This window comes from Chanos chanos, chromosome 3 (genome assembly GCF_902362185.1).
Source record: "Chanos chanos chromosome 3, fChaCha1.1, whole genome shotgun sequence".
Lineage (NCBI taxonomy): Eukaryota > Metazoa > Chordata > Actinopteri > Gonorynchiformes > Chanidae > Chanos > Chanos chanos.
Window position 1 is genome coordinate 8,423,844 of NC_044497.1, and position 18,941 is coordinate 8,442,784.

Sequence of the window (18,941 nt, forward strand, 5' to 3'; positions counted from 1 at the left end):
TGTATTCTAAAGATAGTAGTGCCACCGATGGGGGGGGGGGGGAACCCAGCAACAACAACAAAAAAAACCCAGCATGATGCACAGTACTATAGTTGTGAAATACATTCATACTTTTGTTTCTTTTAAAGCTAAAATGAGTGGCTATGCCCTCATTTGCTCGACTGACTCTAGAACAATATGTAGCCCAGGTAAGCCTAAGGTCCAGAATAACAAGCATGTAGTGGATAATCACTTTAACAGTTAGCTTGTTTAGTTCATACCAAAATACTCTGTATGTGTTCATAAACATAGGCCCATAAAATGGGAGGTATTTGACAGAAAGGTTCACATTTTTTTTTTTTTTTCCCTCCAACATTGTGTCCTTAACTTAGAGCAATATTTCTGGCGGGTATGGAAACAACCCCATGGAGGGTAATGGCTGAGTTTGAGGACTGTAATCATTTTAACCCTGAGTTTGAAACAGTGGCAGTATACAAGACCACGGTTTGGCTTGTTCAAATCCTGGCAACTTGTACTTCCACAGTTGTCACATATAAGGATGCTAATGTTAGCATTTTGAAACTGAACTATCAAAACTGGGGGAATGCATTAACTTGCCATCAAAAGAGTTGTTCTATGGTAAGAACACAAAAGGTGGAGGGGGGAGAAAAAAAAAGGTAAATTCACCTTCTGAGGTTTTCTGACTGCATACAGTCACAGAGTTATTCCAGCTTTCTCAAATTAATGTCCTTAACATTGTTACCTGGAAAAAGCTAGCCTAATTCTCTCCTAGATTTACGAATCAGCCCCTTAAATGAAGCATCTTTGAGCTTGACTAAAACTTCTGAAAGGCAGATTCATAACAATGACATTGCAAAATGCTGAAAGTTTTGTTTCAAAATAATAAATATGAAAATAAATTAGCATCAAATCCATTCAAGTATCTTAGCTTAGCCTCCGTTAGGTAGTGTATGCAACATTAGCAGTTACTTCTTCTTGCCTGGAGACAACTGTCTTTTTGCAATGGCCTCTAATCTTTTCTTTTCAGCCTCCTCTGCTCTCTTCCTTTCCTCTTTCAGTTCTTTATACCTCCACTTGGGAATTTCAAGAAATTGTCCGCTCTTGCTGCTACTTTTCCTGTGAGTTTTCTCTGGCTCGTACGTGGATGGGGGAGCTTTAGAGATCCTGACCTTGGGCACCACCATGCCTGGCCGCACGCTGCTTCTCCTCAAGAGGTGAAGGGGGAGTAAACTACCTCGGCGTAGGGCTACGGTGGAGGATGAGGTTTCCCGTGGGGCCTGTGGCTGCAGGCTAGCACGTCGATCTTTGGGTTTAGGCACAAGCATGACGCGGGAGTTCTGGAACAGACGTCTGTAGTTCTCCAGTCTCTCCGGACCCAGGCTTTTGAGCTGTTCTACTCGCTGGTTCTTCAAAATCTCCTGCACAGCATAGCGCCTCTTCCCAACGCACGGTGGGCTATCCGGGCACACGGTGTGACACGCCGTGGCTATGAAAGGACTGTTCAGTGCGGTGGTCATCCGTACCATGTGGTCAAACACGCCATCTTCTGAGGCCTCTGTGACGTTGCTAATGTCAAAGAAGTTACGCAGGGTCTCAGAGACTTTTTGTATGCAGCCTTTGGGCCTTTGGGCTTTGGCGACCAGTTCAGAAAGCAAGGGCCATTCTGGACGGTAGGAGATGGAGAACTGCTCTGGACATGGCTTAGTCATCAGCTGCATCATGACGAAGGCTGTCTCATAACGACCCGTGAAAATGGCCCACTCCTGTGGGGTGAGCTTCCGCCCATTGTCTCTGGCATGCACATTAGCTCCTGATAAAAAGGCAGAACACACACACACATGTTCACGTGGTATTCATCATGATCTTTAGGTCTGTTAGAACAATATACCATGCTGAAAACCTATTTTACTATGCGAAACTCTGAAACTTTTTTAAACTTTGTCACGAAGTCTAAAAGAAAAATGTTTGATTAAAACAGAAATGCGAATTTAGTACAAGAGGAAAATTGTGATAATTTCAGCAATTACTTAAGACATAAAGAAAGATAGAGACAGAAAGAAGAGAGAAGGAGAGAGACAGACAGGGAGAGTGTTTACAGTAACAGCTTGTGTACCTGCCATCATCAGGGCACGGACACATTCCAGTCTTCCTTGCATAGCCGCCTTCATCAGAGCTGTGAAACCGTGGCAATTCTTACGCTCAAGGTCAATGCCAGGAAAGTAGTTTAGTAGGTAGTTGGAAATGATGATGTGACCTGCAAGCATCAAGGTACAATGTGCATATATTTCTACTTTGAACCCAAATGTCTAAAACAGTATAAAGCAAGACAACAGAATAAAATATATTAAGTAACTGAGTATATAGTATACTGCGTATATAGTGCAATATAGTCTGTGCTGCCCATGTTTTCTTGTCCAAGCTTTCAGCCAATTTTCTTTTAAACACTTCTTTGGCTTTTCGATCTTTTCTGTGCTTCTTAAAGCACCTGTGATCAGGGCAGTGACGACTGTCCGGCATCGTGATCTTCCAAAGTGAAAAGGTAGGTGCGATTCTTCGCGGTTTTAAATAACGTTCTCTTACTGAGAAATTATCTATTAACACGAACAGAACGGGTTCCACAGCATTTCATCATCAAGCGTTCGAGCTACACCAAACACAACAACACTGCGAATGGCTTAGAGTTCGCTGCTGTCACCGGGTGCTGAAAGCGCTTTACTGTTGTATGGTTGGTTATAGGTTAATACACGCGATTATTCGGTAATATTGCACGGGTTGGTTCAATTTTCTTTAGTTCTATACAATCTGGAAATGATTGGAAGAATGTAGATTTGAGTTGAGCAATGCAGACTGGGCTCGTGGCCTCAGTTTCCTATAAGGTGCTGCCCTATGAGATGATGTGACCTTTGTTGTACTTGACTTTTACCACCATGAAGCTAAATGGTGTGTATGTTTCTGCGATATCTTGTTGAACCTTGTGTCCGTTATACATGACGACGAGCAGTTCTGGCTTTGGTGCGCATATGGTCCTGAACGCAGAGAGAACAGGGCTTGAGCAATGAAAGAGAGAAATTGGGATCAAAGGAATAGAGGCCAGAAAAAGAGGGTCAAAGAGAAGCGAGAAGAAGAGGGTGGGTTTACACAGCCGCAACATCGTAATTACTGGTGGAGCAATAAAATGTTAATAAATGTCCGTCCGCCAACAACGGCCCAACACCGATGATGCGTGGACTGTGTTAGTCAACCTTGTGTGTGTACCTAGAGAACAATGGGGTGCCGTGAGAGATGTTCCTACCTGCCTGGGCGGCTGTGATAAGGGCAGTGTTTCCTTCACTATCCTGCCAGTTCACATCCAGGTGAGGGCACTGGGAAAGGGCGATGACAACATCCACATAGCCGTGGTAACATGCCACCATCAGTCCTGTCTGGAAAGCCAACACACACACGCACACACACACATACACAAGGCTCCATTGTTCAGTCTTTTCCACTGAGGGCTCTGCAACTCTACAGAACAGTTCAGCCCTAGGAAAAAATTTGCCCGACGGATTGAGGGCATAGGTAGATGAGCTTCATCAAATTTAAAACAATTACACTTTCTGAGAATACGATGAAGGGTTTAAGATAACGACTGCCAATAACAACTTTTTCTTTCTTTCTTTCTTTCTTTCTTTTTTTTTCCCTTTACACTCATGATTCTGATTCTGTTCATTACTGGAGTCAGGCTGACTTGTGAACCTATTCCAAAGTAGAACTTTCATAGCTCAAAATTCTTATAGCTAGCTCTAGCGTTGCAACTTGTTGTTTCTGAAATTTGAATACAGACATAGTTGCCCCAGATTCTTGCACTCCCTGACCCGAAGCAAACACTGCGCTGCCAGCCAAAATCCATTTAGGACACAGAGAGGAGAGAAGCAAACTTTAGATGACAGTCCATCAAAAACAAGGCAGAGCTCTAGGGTATTAAGACAGCCTATTTACACAAGCTGAGGTTGAACATACATGCTGGAGTGGCATTTGGCTGTGAATATTGTGTTAAACATGAACTATGTCTGTATAGTGAACTAGACGTTTTTAATATTTTAGTGTTGTCGACTCTGTGAGTCATGATGGACTCATGTCGGTGCACGGTGATTTTTTTTTTTCTTGGACATGAATCAGGCTTAGTGCTGTGGAACTGTCATTTTCTGTAACTTGACAGAAACACATTTATCAAAACGATCTCGCTTTCACGTACTTCAGTCCAGTTGCAAGCTATTCATTCCACATTTCCTGAAACTTCCATGAAAGTACTTTTGATCATTTTTCATCCCAGCCACATAAATAAATATATGTGCACGTTGATGTCATGTGTCGCGATGTCTGAATGTATGTACATCTGCGCATAGTCACTTAATTGTGCCCTTAATTGTCCTGTGAACTAGGTGCCCCTTACGCCAATTGTGTAACAGGTTTTCAAGAGAAGTATTACAGCCTGGTCTGAGCATTAGTCTGATTAACCAGATGTCTTGGCACGCCGAGAGTGAGGCTTAAAATTACGAGTTTAACGAGCTCTGGACTTTAGATCTCCTGAAACCTTCTGTTATGAAGCACTGTCCTTAAGCCCTGCCTCTCTGGTGAGACCTGTCGGAAGTTCCTTGGATATATATATATATATATATATATATTTTTTTTTTTTTCTGAAAAAGCTTCTTGTGACATTCAATATGATGGGGCAACTCAACTACGTTTATCAGTTACAAAGTGTAACAATACGCAGAAAGTGACACGCACTCAAAGTTGCTGATTCCTCTTGCGCTTTTTGAAGTGCTTTCCCTTTTGAGCTTGTCGGCATGTCGGTAGCTGCCTCTCCAGTCCGTCTACTGCTGTTCTACTGAAAACCGTGTCACTTTGGAGAAGTGTGTCAGCACAGCCTCATCATGCTAACACCCATCAGTAGTCAGCTGTCTAAAAATAACTCCAGACAATGCTGCCGCGCACGCATCCATCAATTAGTGAGAGGGATGAGTGTGCCTGTTAAGTCTATGCCTTTGCATGCATCACAGGAAAATCAGCAGGAAATCACCACAGTCTAAATTGCATAAGCACTACCATTATTACTGCACTTAGCTGGAACGGTGGAGGGGTTTAAGAAAACCATGCTTTGAAGAAAATAAATAAATAAATAAAACAAACAAACAAACAAACAAAAAAACTCAACATATTCCATCATAAACTTTCGTACAAATTTTTTAAATATTTTAAATTTTAAATATTCAAATATTCAACACACATAAATTTCGGAAGGCTTTCGATACAATGATTTTTGACACGATCTAAGATGTAAGTTTACGCAGACATGATTACTTTGCTTCCATACAAGCTCCAGATTCAAATTCGTGCAGAACAGCAAAAACTGAGTCCGGTGAAACTGAGATTTCAGACTGAAAAGGGCAGTAGTAGGGTATATGCTAAAGCTAATAAGATAGCTTTATCAAGCATTTACATATTTATACGGGTTATAGTGGGCATAAATAGGCCATCTACCAGCTTTCAGCATCTCAGGTTTAATCAAATGTTCTAAGCTCCGTCTAAATTTAGATGCAGATAGACGTCTCAGGTTTGGGTAATCTCTGGCATGGTTGATTCTTAAAATAGAAAGGATAAGCCCTGTGAGCAATTGATGGGACGCTATGAGTTGTGTAGCACTAGTTTTATAGTATAGCACTGACACACATGGAAAAACGTATGCATACGCTATCGTTCTCGTAAACCACGGGACTGCACGATGAAGTCACATCTGAGAAAGAGGAAGAAGCAAAATCGATCCTATTCATGATAAATTACGCAATATTTCAAAACATTAAAAACACATATATGAACTGTACTTGTGTAAATAGCATACTGAAGACCGTCAAATTCCGGACTGATTAAAACTGTTTAGTTTGAGTAAAAGTTTGTGTCAACTGTGTAGTTCATCTCCATGTAATTCAAGTTATGGTGTGTCTTTTAGAGACAACGTTAATTACCAGTGAACTGAGCTACTTTACTCAATCATTATGGAAGGTTTTTTTTTTTTATATTCCTCTCCTGTAACCCACAGCGAATGTTAACACAGCCATATACAATACATATAATAGTCACGGTATCTTACAGCATGAACATGGTGACTCTGGGGAAACTTTTTTTCCTTTCATTTTGAGGAAAATAAGATACAACTTTGAGCTTCATTAAAAGGAAAATTTAAAGTTTGGTGCATATTGTGCGCTAACAGAACAATGTGCCTCCCCCGGGGTTGGAAAACATTGCTGGTGACTGTTGAACAAAAGAAACGACAGATGACTATGTTCTGTGTTTGTGACTGTGCATGTGTGAGTCTGTTTGTTATTACGTGTGCGTGTGTGTGTATGTGTGTGTTGTTGCATGTGTTCTTGTGTGTTTATGTGTGATAGCACGGACCTCCATGAATTACAAACTGGATTGTGGCCAAGCTGTAAGCCGCGAAGGGAAAAAAAAAAAAATGGCGGGAGAGAGGGGCGGCCTCGATTTGGCAACAGTGTCAGTCTGTCTATGAGGCGTGGAGAAGGAAAATCAGGTCAGTGGGTAACTGTGAACGCACAGATGCCCTGTCTATGACAACACTGGCATAACTTGATTCAGACGCGTTCATCAGTTAAACGGCTCTGCCCACGCAGTCGTGGAGGGATGAAAAGACTTAGTGTTTGACATAGAGGATGTGCATAGTGCTCCTGATGGTTAACCTTCTGTGTGGTTCAGGTCTGATGAGGCTATGGGAGAAATAGTGAGCCTTTGAGTTGAAAATATTCTTTCTTCTAGATTAAAAAAAAAAAGAAAGAAAGAAAAAGAGAACAAAGATCACTCTGTTCAATCCTGTGCAATCAATTTACTTTTTATATGACTCAATTTCATCAATTTCCAGCCTCTACCCCAGAGTCCCTAAGGGCGTCAGGTGAAACGGGTAAAAAAAAGATGATATGATTTACGTTAAGACGATTTGGACCTAAATCATATTTTCACGAGATAAAAACAATCTTATTCAAATGTTTCACTTATCCCAAATCCAAAATATTAAAAAAAAAGTGCACAGTGTACACGTGCACTGTATTATTACTAGACATTCTTTTTAAAAACCAGAGGCCTCTATATGGCACTGTGTCAGGACCATCATTTATTTTCATATCACAAAACAACCCATTTCTGCCAGTTCCCTACCATGACTGAGTGGATTTATGACAATTTAAAGCAAATGAGTGTAGCATGATCTTTAATGTGGAAAATTCATTTTATGTCAGCTTAAGAAACAGGTCAGATGTATGCATAAGTCTTTTTGGCCCTGCTCTAAACCCTGCAGATTCACTACCAACTGACATGTTCAACATAACGTGAACTAACTGTTCAGCACTGGAAGGGCATTGTATGTCTTTTTATAAATACCATAGTCAATCCCAGTCATCCTGTTTACGAAATGACACAATGGAGTTACGTCTGCAAGACTGTCTAAAGCTAATGAAAACACATGCAGAAGTGATTAGTGAGGATATCCATCCATATTGGCTTGTGCTGTCACATACTGTAGGGAGATGAGACAGGAGATCGTGGTTTTAGGGCATGTAAAAGCAAACTCCAAACACAGCCTTAGACAAGCCCAGACCTCTGACAGCATTCAAAAACACTGTAAACAAAAGCGTTGATACATGCTTCAGGGACTATGCTTTGTCAGCGCTAACAAGGTCATGGAACAACATCATCCAAACTGTTAAGATATTACCCTATTAAATTTGTAAGCTTATAAATGTGATAAAATTGCGACATTGCCAGCATTGGGAGTTGCCTCAAAATATAAACCTTAACTTAAAAACGACGACACTCCTGGGTGGATAACGTTCCCAGCAATCAAAACAGTAACTGTTGTATTAGCTCATTTGGGACTGACGTTTCAAGAGCTTGAACTTCAAAAGAGAGTTCACATCACATTAAACCGGTCATGTTATTTATAATCTCACCAAGAAATTCTCACCAGAGACCTAAAACGTCCTCTGATGGAGCTGACGGCTGACACGGGGCAGTTGAAAAAATAAACCAAGTAGCTCAAACACTTCCATGTTTGCAAAGACGTGAACACGTACACAGAGATTGGTTGTTCCAGTAACACTGTGGACCCCTGTGTTTTGGTCCTGCAATTAGGGCTAATGCTGAAGGCAGTTCTCTGAGGCCTCTAGGGGGAAAAAAAAAAAGAAAAAGAAAGAAAGAGCCCCTGCCTGGTCATTTTGTTCCGGTCCCTAAATTCTAGACACAAGTTCCCAAATTACTGCCATTCTGTAACATTATATGCGTGTACAGCTGAATGCAAAACAAATATCAAGTATTGTATGTGTTGAATGATGAGGCTATAGCCATCACATAATACATCGATGAATGTATGATGCGTATAAAGCGTGGGTAATCTTACAGAATTTCATGTATTTGGTAAAATTTTATGAATGAGATTGGTCATAACGTCTTAATCTTGGCAACAACATATGACCCCACTGTTTATGGTTTATCATATGTTTATAAATGTATGACCCCACTCGTGACTGGATCTGAAGTACACATTAAGTGCCACCGCTGAAATGGAGGGAGTGTAACCGTCAGTGTTTTTCATAAAGAAGACCTCAGCATTGACCTGAATGCCAGTACTGACCTGATAACGACGATTAAAACCTATGTATTTGCATAAGCCTGCTTCCTCGGTGGAATTTAAACCACTCTCTTCACTGAACATGACCACGTGAATTTAATTCGACTGCAAAGTGACAGCTGATTTGAAGTTCACCAAATATTCCAACTTACCCTGTTGTTCTTGTCAGTCTCTTGAACCTCTTCCTCGGTCACGCCTTGTTTTATCATTGTTTTAACAGTCGCTGGATTATTGGTGCAACAAGCCTGGAAAAAGGACATAAACTCCTGACTCTCCGGGGACAGCGTCCGCTCGGAGTCCGCGAAATCGTCATCAGGTGGGTAGAAAGAATCATCGGATGCGATGCTTCTTGTATCGGGCAGGTCGGAGAAGTCATCATACTCTTCAAAATCATCTTCATCTCCCTCAGACTCGCAAGAACCAAGATATTCATCATCATCATCCGGAAGAACAGACGGCTCCTCGGCTACTGTTGGATGGACCTGGGCAGGACCGGTACTTTTAGTGTGCTTCACTCGTTTTCCTGGAGAGGATCCCCCACCATCTCTGCTGTCCGTTATAAGAACCATTTAACCTCTTAAATTAAAATCCAAGGGGAGCTAAAAAGAAGCATTTGGATTAAATACCCCTTTGATGTCTTTTCCAACATTCAGGTTTGTTTAACTGGTCCATGTCCTCGGCGAGAGCAGACAAAGAGGACTTTCAATAACTTTACCTGCACGCGGGGCAGTACTGATCTCAGTCTGACTGCACCCCGTCGGTCGCTTATATCACTGTTTGCCCTCACATCATAGGACGAATTAAGCTATACAGGACCATATCATTCACGAAATATCTCCAAAGTCGAAGCTGAAGCAGTTCCCACACTCTTCATTTGAGATTAATTAAAAAGGGTAAGTCCCTGGGACCAGGACGATTGATGTGTAGCCAGAGGATGTACGAGTTAAAAATTTTCACCGTAATTCATAAAAACAAACAAAGAAAAACCCTCTCAAAAACATTTTAAAAAACCCATTAAATAGTTCGTTTGTCTCCTGGTCCTGGTGGCTGTTTTGGTATACACAAGCACGACTGAAAGTAAAACTGCTGTATAGCCGCTAGAGCCGTTACAGAGTGAAACACGTGGTTTACCTACTGTAGCTCCATAATCCGATTAGATGCTCTCCTCCTCCCGTGCCTTCCTTCTCCTAACCTCTATCCATGCACTCTGGCCAAAACGATTAATTCTCCCAGCGAGTGGTTGGACTCGAAACAGATTTTTGATCGCCAGATTACGATTGAAGCAACAGTTGCTCAGCTCAGAGAGCGTATTATTTGTTTAAAAACAAAAACAAAAAAACAAATCATTCACCGTGTATGCGTGCTTTCGTTTTGGTTGTGTGAGAGACAATTACTATCTAGAATAGATACTCAACTCAGAATAGACCACTTTAAAAGAAAAGGGCTGCTCTTCAAATGTTTAAAGTAATGGCATGGTTTCGTTCTTATTATGGGGGTTTCCTGAACAGGGTGACAGAGCTCACCGGGAATGCCCATTCGTCACACATGGTTTAACTCGCTCAGAAACGACTGTCTATAGCCTAGTCCAATGCAAATTCGACGTTGCTGCTGTGAAGTTTCAAGTTACTTGCAACACGTAAAAGCTTTGAAAACGTATCCATAGTTTTTGATTATCTTACTTCCTGAACTCTCTACGTTTTTCACTAGGCTATATTAAATGTTTTTTTTTTTTTTTCAATCATAAACTGATTGACTGATTCAGTCATAAGGAGGTTCATGAGAAGTTTCATGACGTCTTAAACAGTGTCCTGAAATGGGTTGTTCTGTAGACAACTAATTTGAGTGTAACCTGCACTGCCACGCCCCTCTACGTATACTGTATAAACAGAAGAATAAACAAGATGATTGCTACTGTTAAATGGTTATTTTCTTATTTTCTTCCGGGGTAAACATATATGCCAAATTTAGACACTCGACTTTACACACCCGTCGTGTATATCTTTCCCTCGACAAAATCATATACGGTCCCGTCGAATATATACAACAGGTAAATAAACTGGCAATTAGCATGGGTGGTATTTAGTGCCTACAAGCATTATCATTCTTCTCGAAGAAATCTTCATCACTTTCGCTTTCTTGTGAGACATAACTGCACATTTGTGTAGGGCACACTGTCCGGGATGGGTGTTCCTTACTGTAAGTCTGGCCCTTACCCCTCGTCACTGCACTTTTAGTTCCTTAAAATTCACAGATAAGCGTAAATGCTGTGAATAATTCGCTGGGCGTTTAGTTCTTCACAGCTGTGAAATTGGTTTTAGACACCCACTCTTCTCTGTCTTCCCTGAACAGCTGCACGTTGTTCACCTAAATACGCAACACAACAAAAATCCACCACGCAAGACAAGGGACCATACTGCAAGTATCAAAGTCATATCCAAGAATCATTACATCTGTAACCACAGTTAACCTGAAGCCGTCAGTCATGATGAGCTATTCTGAAATATTTTCGTATTATTTTCATATTAAATTTACACACAGTGTACTGCTATGAGATTACTATGATGGAAGTACCGTTATACATTCATCGATCATTTATCCTAATGATTCAAATACTAGAATACTGGCCTGATATATATATATGTGTTCACTGGAAAATAAAACTCCACACCTGGCAAAGAGTCACATGTCTATGCCAAAAGTCCAGTTTAGTGATACTCTGAGCTGGACATTGGTGAAGCAAAGCAGAGAGCTGTTCATTCTCAGCAGCAGCCAATTTACTGAGGCCACGCGAGTGCCAGCTTCATTTAGAGGTGTGAATGAGGGCTGGTCAGTATGTGTGTGTGTGTGTGTGTGTGTCGGGGGGGTGTCTCTCGAACTTAGACACTGACAGAGCTGTGTCGTTCCTCATCCACACCGGCTTAGACAACTGTATTAGCTCAGCAATCTGAGCGGTCCTGGTCGATAAATCCCCCAGACGGCCAATCAGAGAGAGAATAAAAATCCCCCTGAGTAAAAGGTTCCCTGAGATCCCGTGAGCACTTTCCTACAGAGCTGGGCCTAAACCTTTACGTTGTATCATGACTGGGAAAACTGGTTTTGTTGTTGTTGTTGTTTTTTGCCAGGACCAAACTACAGTGCCATACTTCTATATTACTTAAATTTCATAAGCAATATTGAAACCCCAATAATGTGTCAAAAATACACATTAGTATTGTATCTGTTATTACTGTTTTGCATCAGTATATTTTCAGATATCATCTGATCCTGTTCAGGATGGACTTAACATTCCAGTCCTGCAACCAATAGGTTATTTGCATTGTCAGTTTGCTCAGGCAGGGAAACCAAACATTTTTTTTTACTGAGGATGCATGCACCCTTTCAAGGGTTCTGTCGAAATGATTCTTTGAGAAATTCTTTGAGATTCTTTGGACTTACGTCGTACATAAATGTTTCAAAAGTCACTGCTTCTTTTGGTTTTAAACAACATCAGCAACAACAAACATGTTGTCACTGTCACCCTTCTGCAAATGCCATTTTCAAAATGAAGGAAAAAAAAGGCTTGTTTGTTGTTTAACAGAAATTAGCGTAATTACTCTCACTTAACTGTGTGGGTCAATGAGCTAATTACCAAGTGCTAGAATTATGAAGGGATACACAAAGTGTGCCCTTGATAGCTTGAGCAAAGCAGACTAAGAACCACCCAGTGAACAAAAGGTGGACCTAATTGGACCCAATCATGGAGTTTCCCTCTAATACGCCATAAGTACCGTGTTCCCTTCGCATCTTGGAAACAGAAATTTCTGATCAGTTGTTACTGCATTAGAACAGTAATGTCTGTCCCTTGTACCTGCCAATATATGCAGTGTATAGGAAATGAGAATATGGATGTGTGCTCTATGTTAGGACTTTCCAGGAAACACAAGCTGGGTGGGGCTTGAAAATGCAGGGTGCTAAAGTAATCATTCATTTTGAGCAAAGATAAAGCAGTGTCCTTAGAATTCCCCCTTTACAAAACCAGGTTTGTAAGAACTATGACTCGGTATATTACAGAAAATAACGTTGCCAAGCACCGGAAACAGAAAGCAGTTATAGTCCAGAATATTCCGCAGCAAGAACTTGGAAAACCCCATAATGCTGTTTTTGTCTACTTAGGGAAAAAAATGAAACAAAAAAAAAACAAATCAATAAAACAAAAACATCTGTAGCACTGCTGTTATGAGTTCACATCTGTCACAACCTGCACCGCCATTTTGGACTTTTAGTTTGCCATGTCTTTGTGCTCTTGTTCTGTGCCTGTCTCCGCCCCTCACCTGTTCCCGTTTGTCTGATTATTACCTTGTTAATTTCGCCCAATCCTGTTTTGCCCTGATTAGTTTTCCTTCTATTTAAGTCCTAGTGTTTGCCTTGTCTTTGTCTATTGTTGTTTGTGTTTTAGAGCACTCTGTCATGCTGCACCTTTTTGTTATTGGCTTTTATTAGTTTGCACTTGTATTTTTATCTTCATTTTAAGTAAAGTCTTCTGTTTATCACTGTCAACCATCGTGTCTTTGCACTTGGGTCCTGCACCACACCACCAGCCGTGACAACATCAGGATGTTGTTGAAGCAGTTATTTGTCTCTGATAGAAGAAAACCTCGAAAACTTTACTCTCTTGGATGACTTTTTATTCAGATGAAATATATACTGTGTATAAGGCTTACTGGAATATTTCCCTGTATTCAATACCGTACTGAAATAAGACCTTGAGATGTAAGAGTGAGGGTGAGTGTGAGATCTGTCTAGCCCGAGCTCTGCTCTGTCTTTTTACTGCCGAGGCCAGTGAAGTTTGAGGGTTGCACCATTCCTCCCTGCCGGTCTCTGAAAGTATAAGAAAACAAAAACATCAAGTATTCATTGCAAAATTCACATTTCTTATTTCTCACGTAAGAAATTAGCTCCCCCTAACAGTACTGTATTAGTTTACTTCTCTTCCAATGGCTTAATTTATCAGTTGGCTCCGCTTGTTTCAACTTCAATTCTGGGTGTGGAGGTAAAAAAATATAAATATTTGATCAACAAGCTTTTTTGGTGGGAACGTCTTCACATACCTACATACAGGTCTGGCCCTGTTTTCACTTCTCCCTCAAGCCTCGCTCATAACCGCTGCACACACTGTGCGCCTCTGTACTCCTGGTCCCCTCCTGTTCTTAACTCACACTGTTACATCATCGTACCCACAGTCTCTCTGCAAGCAACATTATGTCCCTGAGGAGCAGCGGTTTCTCAGAATCCATTCACAGCAGCTCAAAAGGTCAAGTTTGAGATTTTATGTCAAGACCACAACAATAAAAATAAAAGAGTGAATTTAAGTTAGCAGCAGTGCATGGAAGGTTCTGGCGTAATTCATGTGGACTTGTGCGTATGGAATCACTCTTGCTCAACATAATGGAGGCAAGTTTGGAACATTTGTCTTAAATTGTCTTGCAAGCAGTTATGGACTGAGGAGGCCAGAGTTATGATGCTGCTCGGCATTGTATCTAAACAAGTAGGAAATAACCTAGTGCATGCATCTTCTGTTCATCTTTGGTCTCTGACTAAGACACACGCACACACACACACACGCACGCACACACACGCACACACATGCACACACTTACATAATAAAACAAACGAATGGTTCTCATTTCTCACTTTGCCCACTTGGCAAATTCTGAGACAACTCAGAACACGAATACAGTTACTTATATAGAGATATTCACCTATTAAGCCCAATACACTGTAGGTAAGCAAAGTTGCCTGGCGACAGCAAAAACTGTTGTGCAATGATACATGCAATGGTAGGGCACATCAGATGGTATTAACAAAGTAAATCAACACAGTACGACGGTACATCATTATCCCTAGACCGTGACTGTCATTAATGCTGTTGAGTTGGCTAAAGATGGACATTAACATAGCCTAGTTGTATTCTTCAGTGAGGTGATAATGTGGTGTTCTACCTGTGTCTAAAGAATGGATTTCAGGGGTACAGTTCATTTTAAAATATTCTTTTCCATTTCAGATGCCAATTTTTAGACTTTTTTTTTTTTTCATTTCAGATTTCAAAACATAGCCTAAATGATACCTCATGCATCTGTTAGTATCATCACAAGAGGTAGACGTTTGGCAAACATTCATCAAAAATGAATGCAAACTGGGCATTTTTTGGCAGAGTCTAAACGGCTTTGTGATCAACATAAACACGCTAAGCTTTATTGCACTCATTACTACACTGTCTCAGTACTTTTATATTTGCACTGTTCATTGTTGCACATGCTGAACCTCTCACACTGATCAGATTATTTATATTGTACATACAACCAACTGTACATATTTTGTCTATACTGTACATACAACCCTTATATATGCGCCCCCTTTCCTACTCTGTCCACTACACCTCTATGACATATTTAATATATTACACATATATATTAATCTGTATACTGTATATATTGTTCTGTGCTGTCAATACCACTGTACAATACTGTAAGATATAGCATCACTTATGCTGTAGTACTTACTTATACCTGAACTTATGTGTAAATAACACTATTCCTTTGGACTTCTGGTTAGATGCTAACTGCGTTTCATTGGCTTTTTACCTGTACTCTGCACAATGGCAATAAAGTTGAATCTAATCTAAGCTAATGCTGAGTTACCAGCACCAATCCAAAAAATACCATTCTCTTGAACTCTGTGTCATCCAGTTTTTCTTTGTGATGGTCTGAAGTCATCCACACTAGATAACGAGTGAGGGAGGTGACTCTGTGTGAATCAGCATTAAGCGAACCCAGTGACAAGGAGGGGGGTGAGTCTGTCATACATGTGACACTAGTATTAACTGATTTGGCAGTTCTACAAGCTTATATTCAAACAACAGTGTCATTTCCCCTTAGCAAAAGGCTAATGCTGACATCTGTTTTCTGTTTGCAAAGAGCATAGAGCCAAGAAAGAAAACCAACCACTTGGCATCACAAGGTAAAAGATCTGATTACCTTTCCAAGAAGAGCTTGGGTACAAGCCCAATCTCATACCTCCTCTGGCAAATCTGGCTTGTGTTGAACCAGTGAAAAAAGAAAGAAAGAAAGAAAGAAAAAAAAAAACAAAAAAAAAAAACAAGTTGCGCTATCCTGCGGCACTTCACACTAAGGAGTCACTGTTACGATAAAACAGGCTGTTTGTAATTTTCTTGCTGGGCAGAAATAAAAATTTTCCCGTGAGTACTTATCTCTCATTGAAAAATGATGAAAAATGCAAACAACAGGTGGGATTACACCGTGAGCAATAAAATGCTTTTCCTTTGCGTATGCAAACAACAAATTATAAAGTATCTGGAGCAATTAAAAAATATCCCACACTAAAATGTTTCACGGCTTATTGTAATCCTGGGCAAGAATAAAACATAGATTTGATTGTTCTTTTGTTAATACGATTTATTGGATTTCAAGATTCAACACCTTTTTACAGTAATTCCTCTGACTAATCTCCCTCAATTCACTGATATCTAATGGACTTAGTCCTTTATAAAGCCGGCTATTTTTTGCGGCTGTAGAAATCGGCCACCTGGATCATGCCGTTTTGTTTTGCCCTAAAGCCACATAAAGTAACACATGTTAGTATGATTTCATTCGGTTTCATGATTTCACATTGCCATACCAAATCAATCATCATATTACCACTGCATGAACATTTCTATGTTTATTACATGAGATTATATGAAATATCTTGAATTATCTCTTGTACAGTCAAAGATCCACATAGAAATCAATAGTTCCTATGTGTGTATGGACTTCTAATGAGAAGTGGACAGTAATATTAGCATTCTCAGTGCTGTTCTCAGCAGGGTCTGATGGCTAATGAATGTGAAAGTGTAACATCAGGTTAGGTTAGAACACTGGCACTGTTATGGCAGATATATCTGCATCTCTGCATTCTCAGATATGAAGTGACTTAGGCCTAATGCTGGCAAATTGGTTGGACTCACTTACACACTACGTAGGATTGAATCTTGAGTGACATAAAAAAGGCTCTAGAGAATTCATATGAAGTTTCTTATGTCAGTTCATCTTAGGCAAGGGACTTTAAGGATGAAAAAAATCTCTATTCTCTTGACTCCTATTTAAAGGCAGGGCTGTTCCTGTCTGGTTTAATATGTGCTACACTGCCTTTTATTGTTTTGATAGAATAAAGCTAGCTGTTATCTGCTGTTAACATGGTCACGTCCTCATGGAAAATTTTTTAGTTATATGTGGAACGACTTGTTACAGTAGCATGTATACTCTTGTGGTAAAGGTATTGCACTCTTGGAGAGTGTAGCGTAAAAGTGAAAATCATGTGCTCTTTAGGAATAGTAGGAGTAGCATAGTCCTGTACTCACACATGCTCCTGTAGACTCTTAAGAAAGCTATCGATCTGATCTTGAGGGATCTCTCCGTCCAGACGGGCCAGGTACGAGTAGAGACTCACAAACGTGTCAAAAGGAATCCGGGCCGCTCCGCCTTCCGGATCATCAGTTAGGATCTCACAGGCAACTTTAAGCGCGCTCAAAATGGTCTGTGAAATGACATTCAGTATAACACAGCTATAAATTTACATACACGCGTACGATACATTTATATTGTGAGACAACACATCTGAACAATCAGGATATATTCACATGTGCCATTTATGATTAAATTACAGGTCTATTTTTCGGGAGCGTATTATAGTTGTAGACTCTAAGACAGATGAACATGTGTTGGTTTTCAGAAGCTCAACACTACCACTGAGTGGCACACTGAGAGATGACACAGCTAACGTTTGTACATCATTATTATCCCATCTGCATACATTTAATATGTGTGGTAGAAATGATTTTTTTTTTAAACATCTGAGTAAAATAAACATTTTATAACAAACCACACTGATCAAATAAACATATCATTTTACATTACATTACGGTTTTTTTTTTTTCTTTTCTTTTATTTCCCTCTCTTTTTTTTACTCACCCCACCCAGTGCACTGCACCCAAGAGCAAAGAACTCCATCCAGTCGATTTCTGCGCTGAAGAAACCAAGCGACAGAAGCATGTGAAGCTGCTCCTGTGGCAGGCAAAGATCCTTCCACTTCTCCTCTAAATCCTCCTTAGTTACTGACTGTTTTGGTGTGAGCTGTCATGAACAGTGGAGAACGCTATATATTAATGACCATTTTGAAAACTTATATGGACACAGAAAAAATGATATCATGCTCTACACTGAAACTGTGCGGACTTTGATGATTGTTTATGTTTCAGCTTTACCTGTTTATGAAGGACCTTGAGAAGGCCCGGAGTCAGTCCGGTGTCTGTTTTTTGCGTTGCCACTGGTATTTCTAGTCTCTCTTTAGCAGGGAGAGTTTCACCTTTAGATAATGCTGTAAAATACCTTAAAAAATAATAGTCAAAAAGCATTTTCTGTTTAATATTCACTATCCTAGAGCTTTGATGGGGTATAAAGAGGACATGTCTTTTTCTTTAAGCACCCTTCTAAATCTTCTTTTATTTCTGTCAAAAGCTGTGACTTGCTTTTCGTCAGAGTGGATAAAATGCACACCAGTTACGTAATGAAACTCAGCACTTACGCAGCTCCCCACTGAATTACGTCATGTGGCTGTGTTCTGATGGCAGCTTTGGTAAACTGTTTTAATATGTCCGGCAGTTCTGGGGGAATGTTGATTTGCTGAGCGCAGTACATTGTATCTGGTGGAGGCATTGTTTCCGTCTAAATGTAAGCAAAAAAAATATAGATGAATGCTTATAATGAAATGACAATGAATAACATTAAATTAAAAACAACAGAAGCCGTGTTAATATTTTTTTGGATGTTATAACTGTAAATGGGATAAGGTCACACATAGTGGCCAGAAAAAAAAGATATAATGAGGAGTATTTTCATAGATATCAATAACCAGTAAGCAAAGTTGTCATTCAAGAATTTGTGTCTCCCGTCACCCGAATCATTTCCTCCGTTCTCCGTTTTCTTTAAGTGAGCCAACAGAAAAATACAGCTGGGCACGACTGATCAAAGTTTACCTTCTTTAGACGAAAAGCTTACATCATGATTAGATGTAATGACTACAGATTTTATAAATACATCTCTTACCAAGTATTTGTGCGTTTCCCGTGTAATTAATATTCGTTATTTACTAGTGTTAGATTGTAAATGTAGGTGCAAGCTAACTTTGCAGAAACATTCTCCATCTATATTCTTGTTGCCAAGCAACGAAT

The 18,941-nt window shown here is 40.1% G+C and overlaps 2 protein-coding genes across 2 annotated transcripts; both read right to left on the minus strand.

Moving 5' to 3' along the window:
• Window positions 1–965: 965 nt before the first annotated feature.
• On the minus strand, window positions 966–9,246 carry ankrd33ba (ankyrin repeat domain 33ba). The gene is made up of 4 exons (XM_030770013.1): window positions 8,830–9,246; window positions 3,293–3,422; window positions 2,114–2,254; window positions 966–1,810 (listed from the first exon to the last, which is right to left on the minus strand). The coding sequence occupies exons 1-4, from the start codon at window positions 9,244–9,246 to the stop codon at window positions 966–968; spliced, it is 1,533 nt and encodes a 510-aa protein (XP_030625873.1).
• Window positions 9,247–16,228: 6,982 nt separating this feature from the next.
• On the minus strand, window positions 16,229–18,426 carry ropn1l (rhophilin associated tail protein 1-like). The gene is made up of 5 exons (XM_030770118.1): window positions 18,296–18,426; window positions 17,976–18,099; window positions 17,683–17,844; window positions 17,073–17,248; window positions 16,229–16,283 (listed from the first exon to the last, which is right to left on the minus strand). The coding sequence occupies exons 1-5, from the start codon at window positions 18,424–18,426 to the stop codon at window positions 16,229–16,231; spliced, it is 648 nt and encodes a 215-aa protein (XP_030625978.1).
• Between the last annotated feature and the right edge of the window lie 515 nt (window positions 18,427–18,941).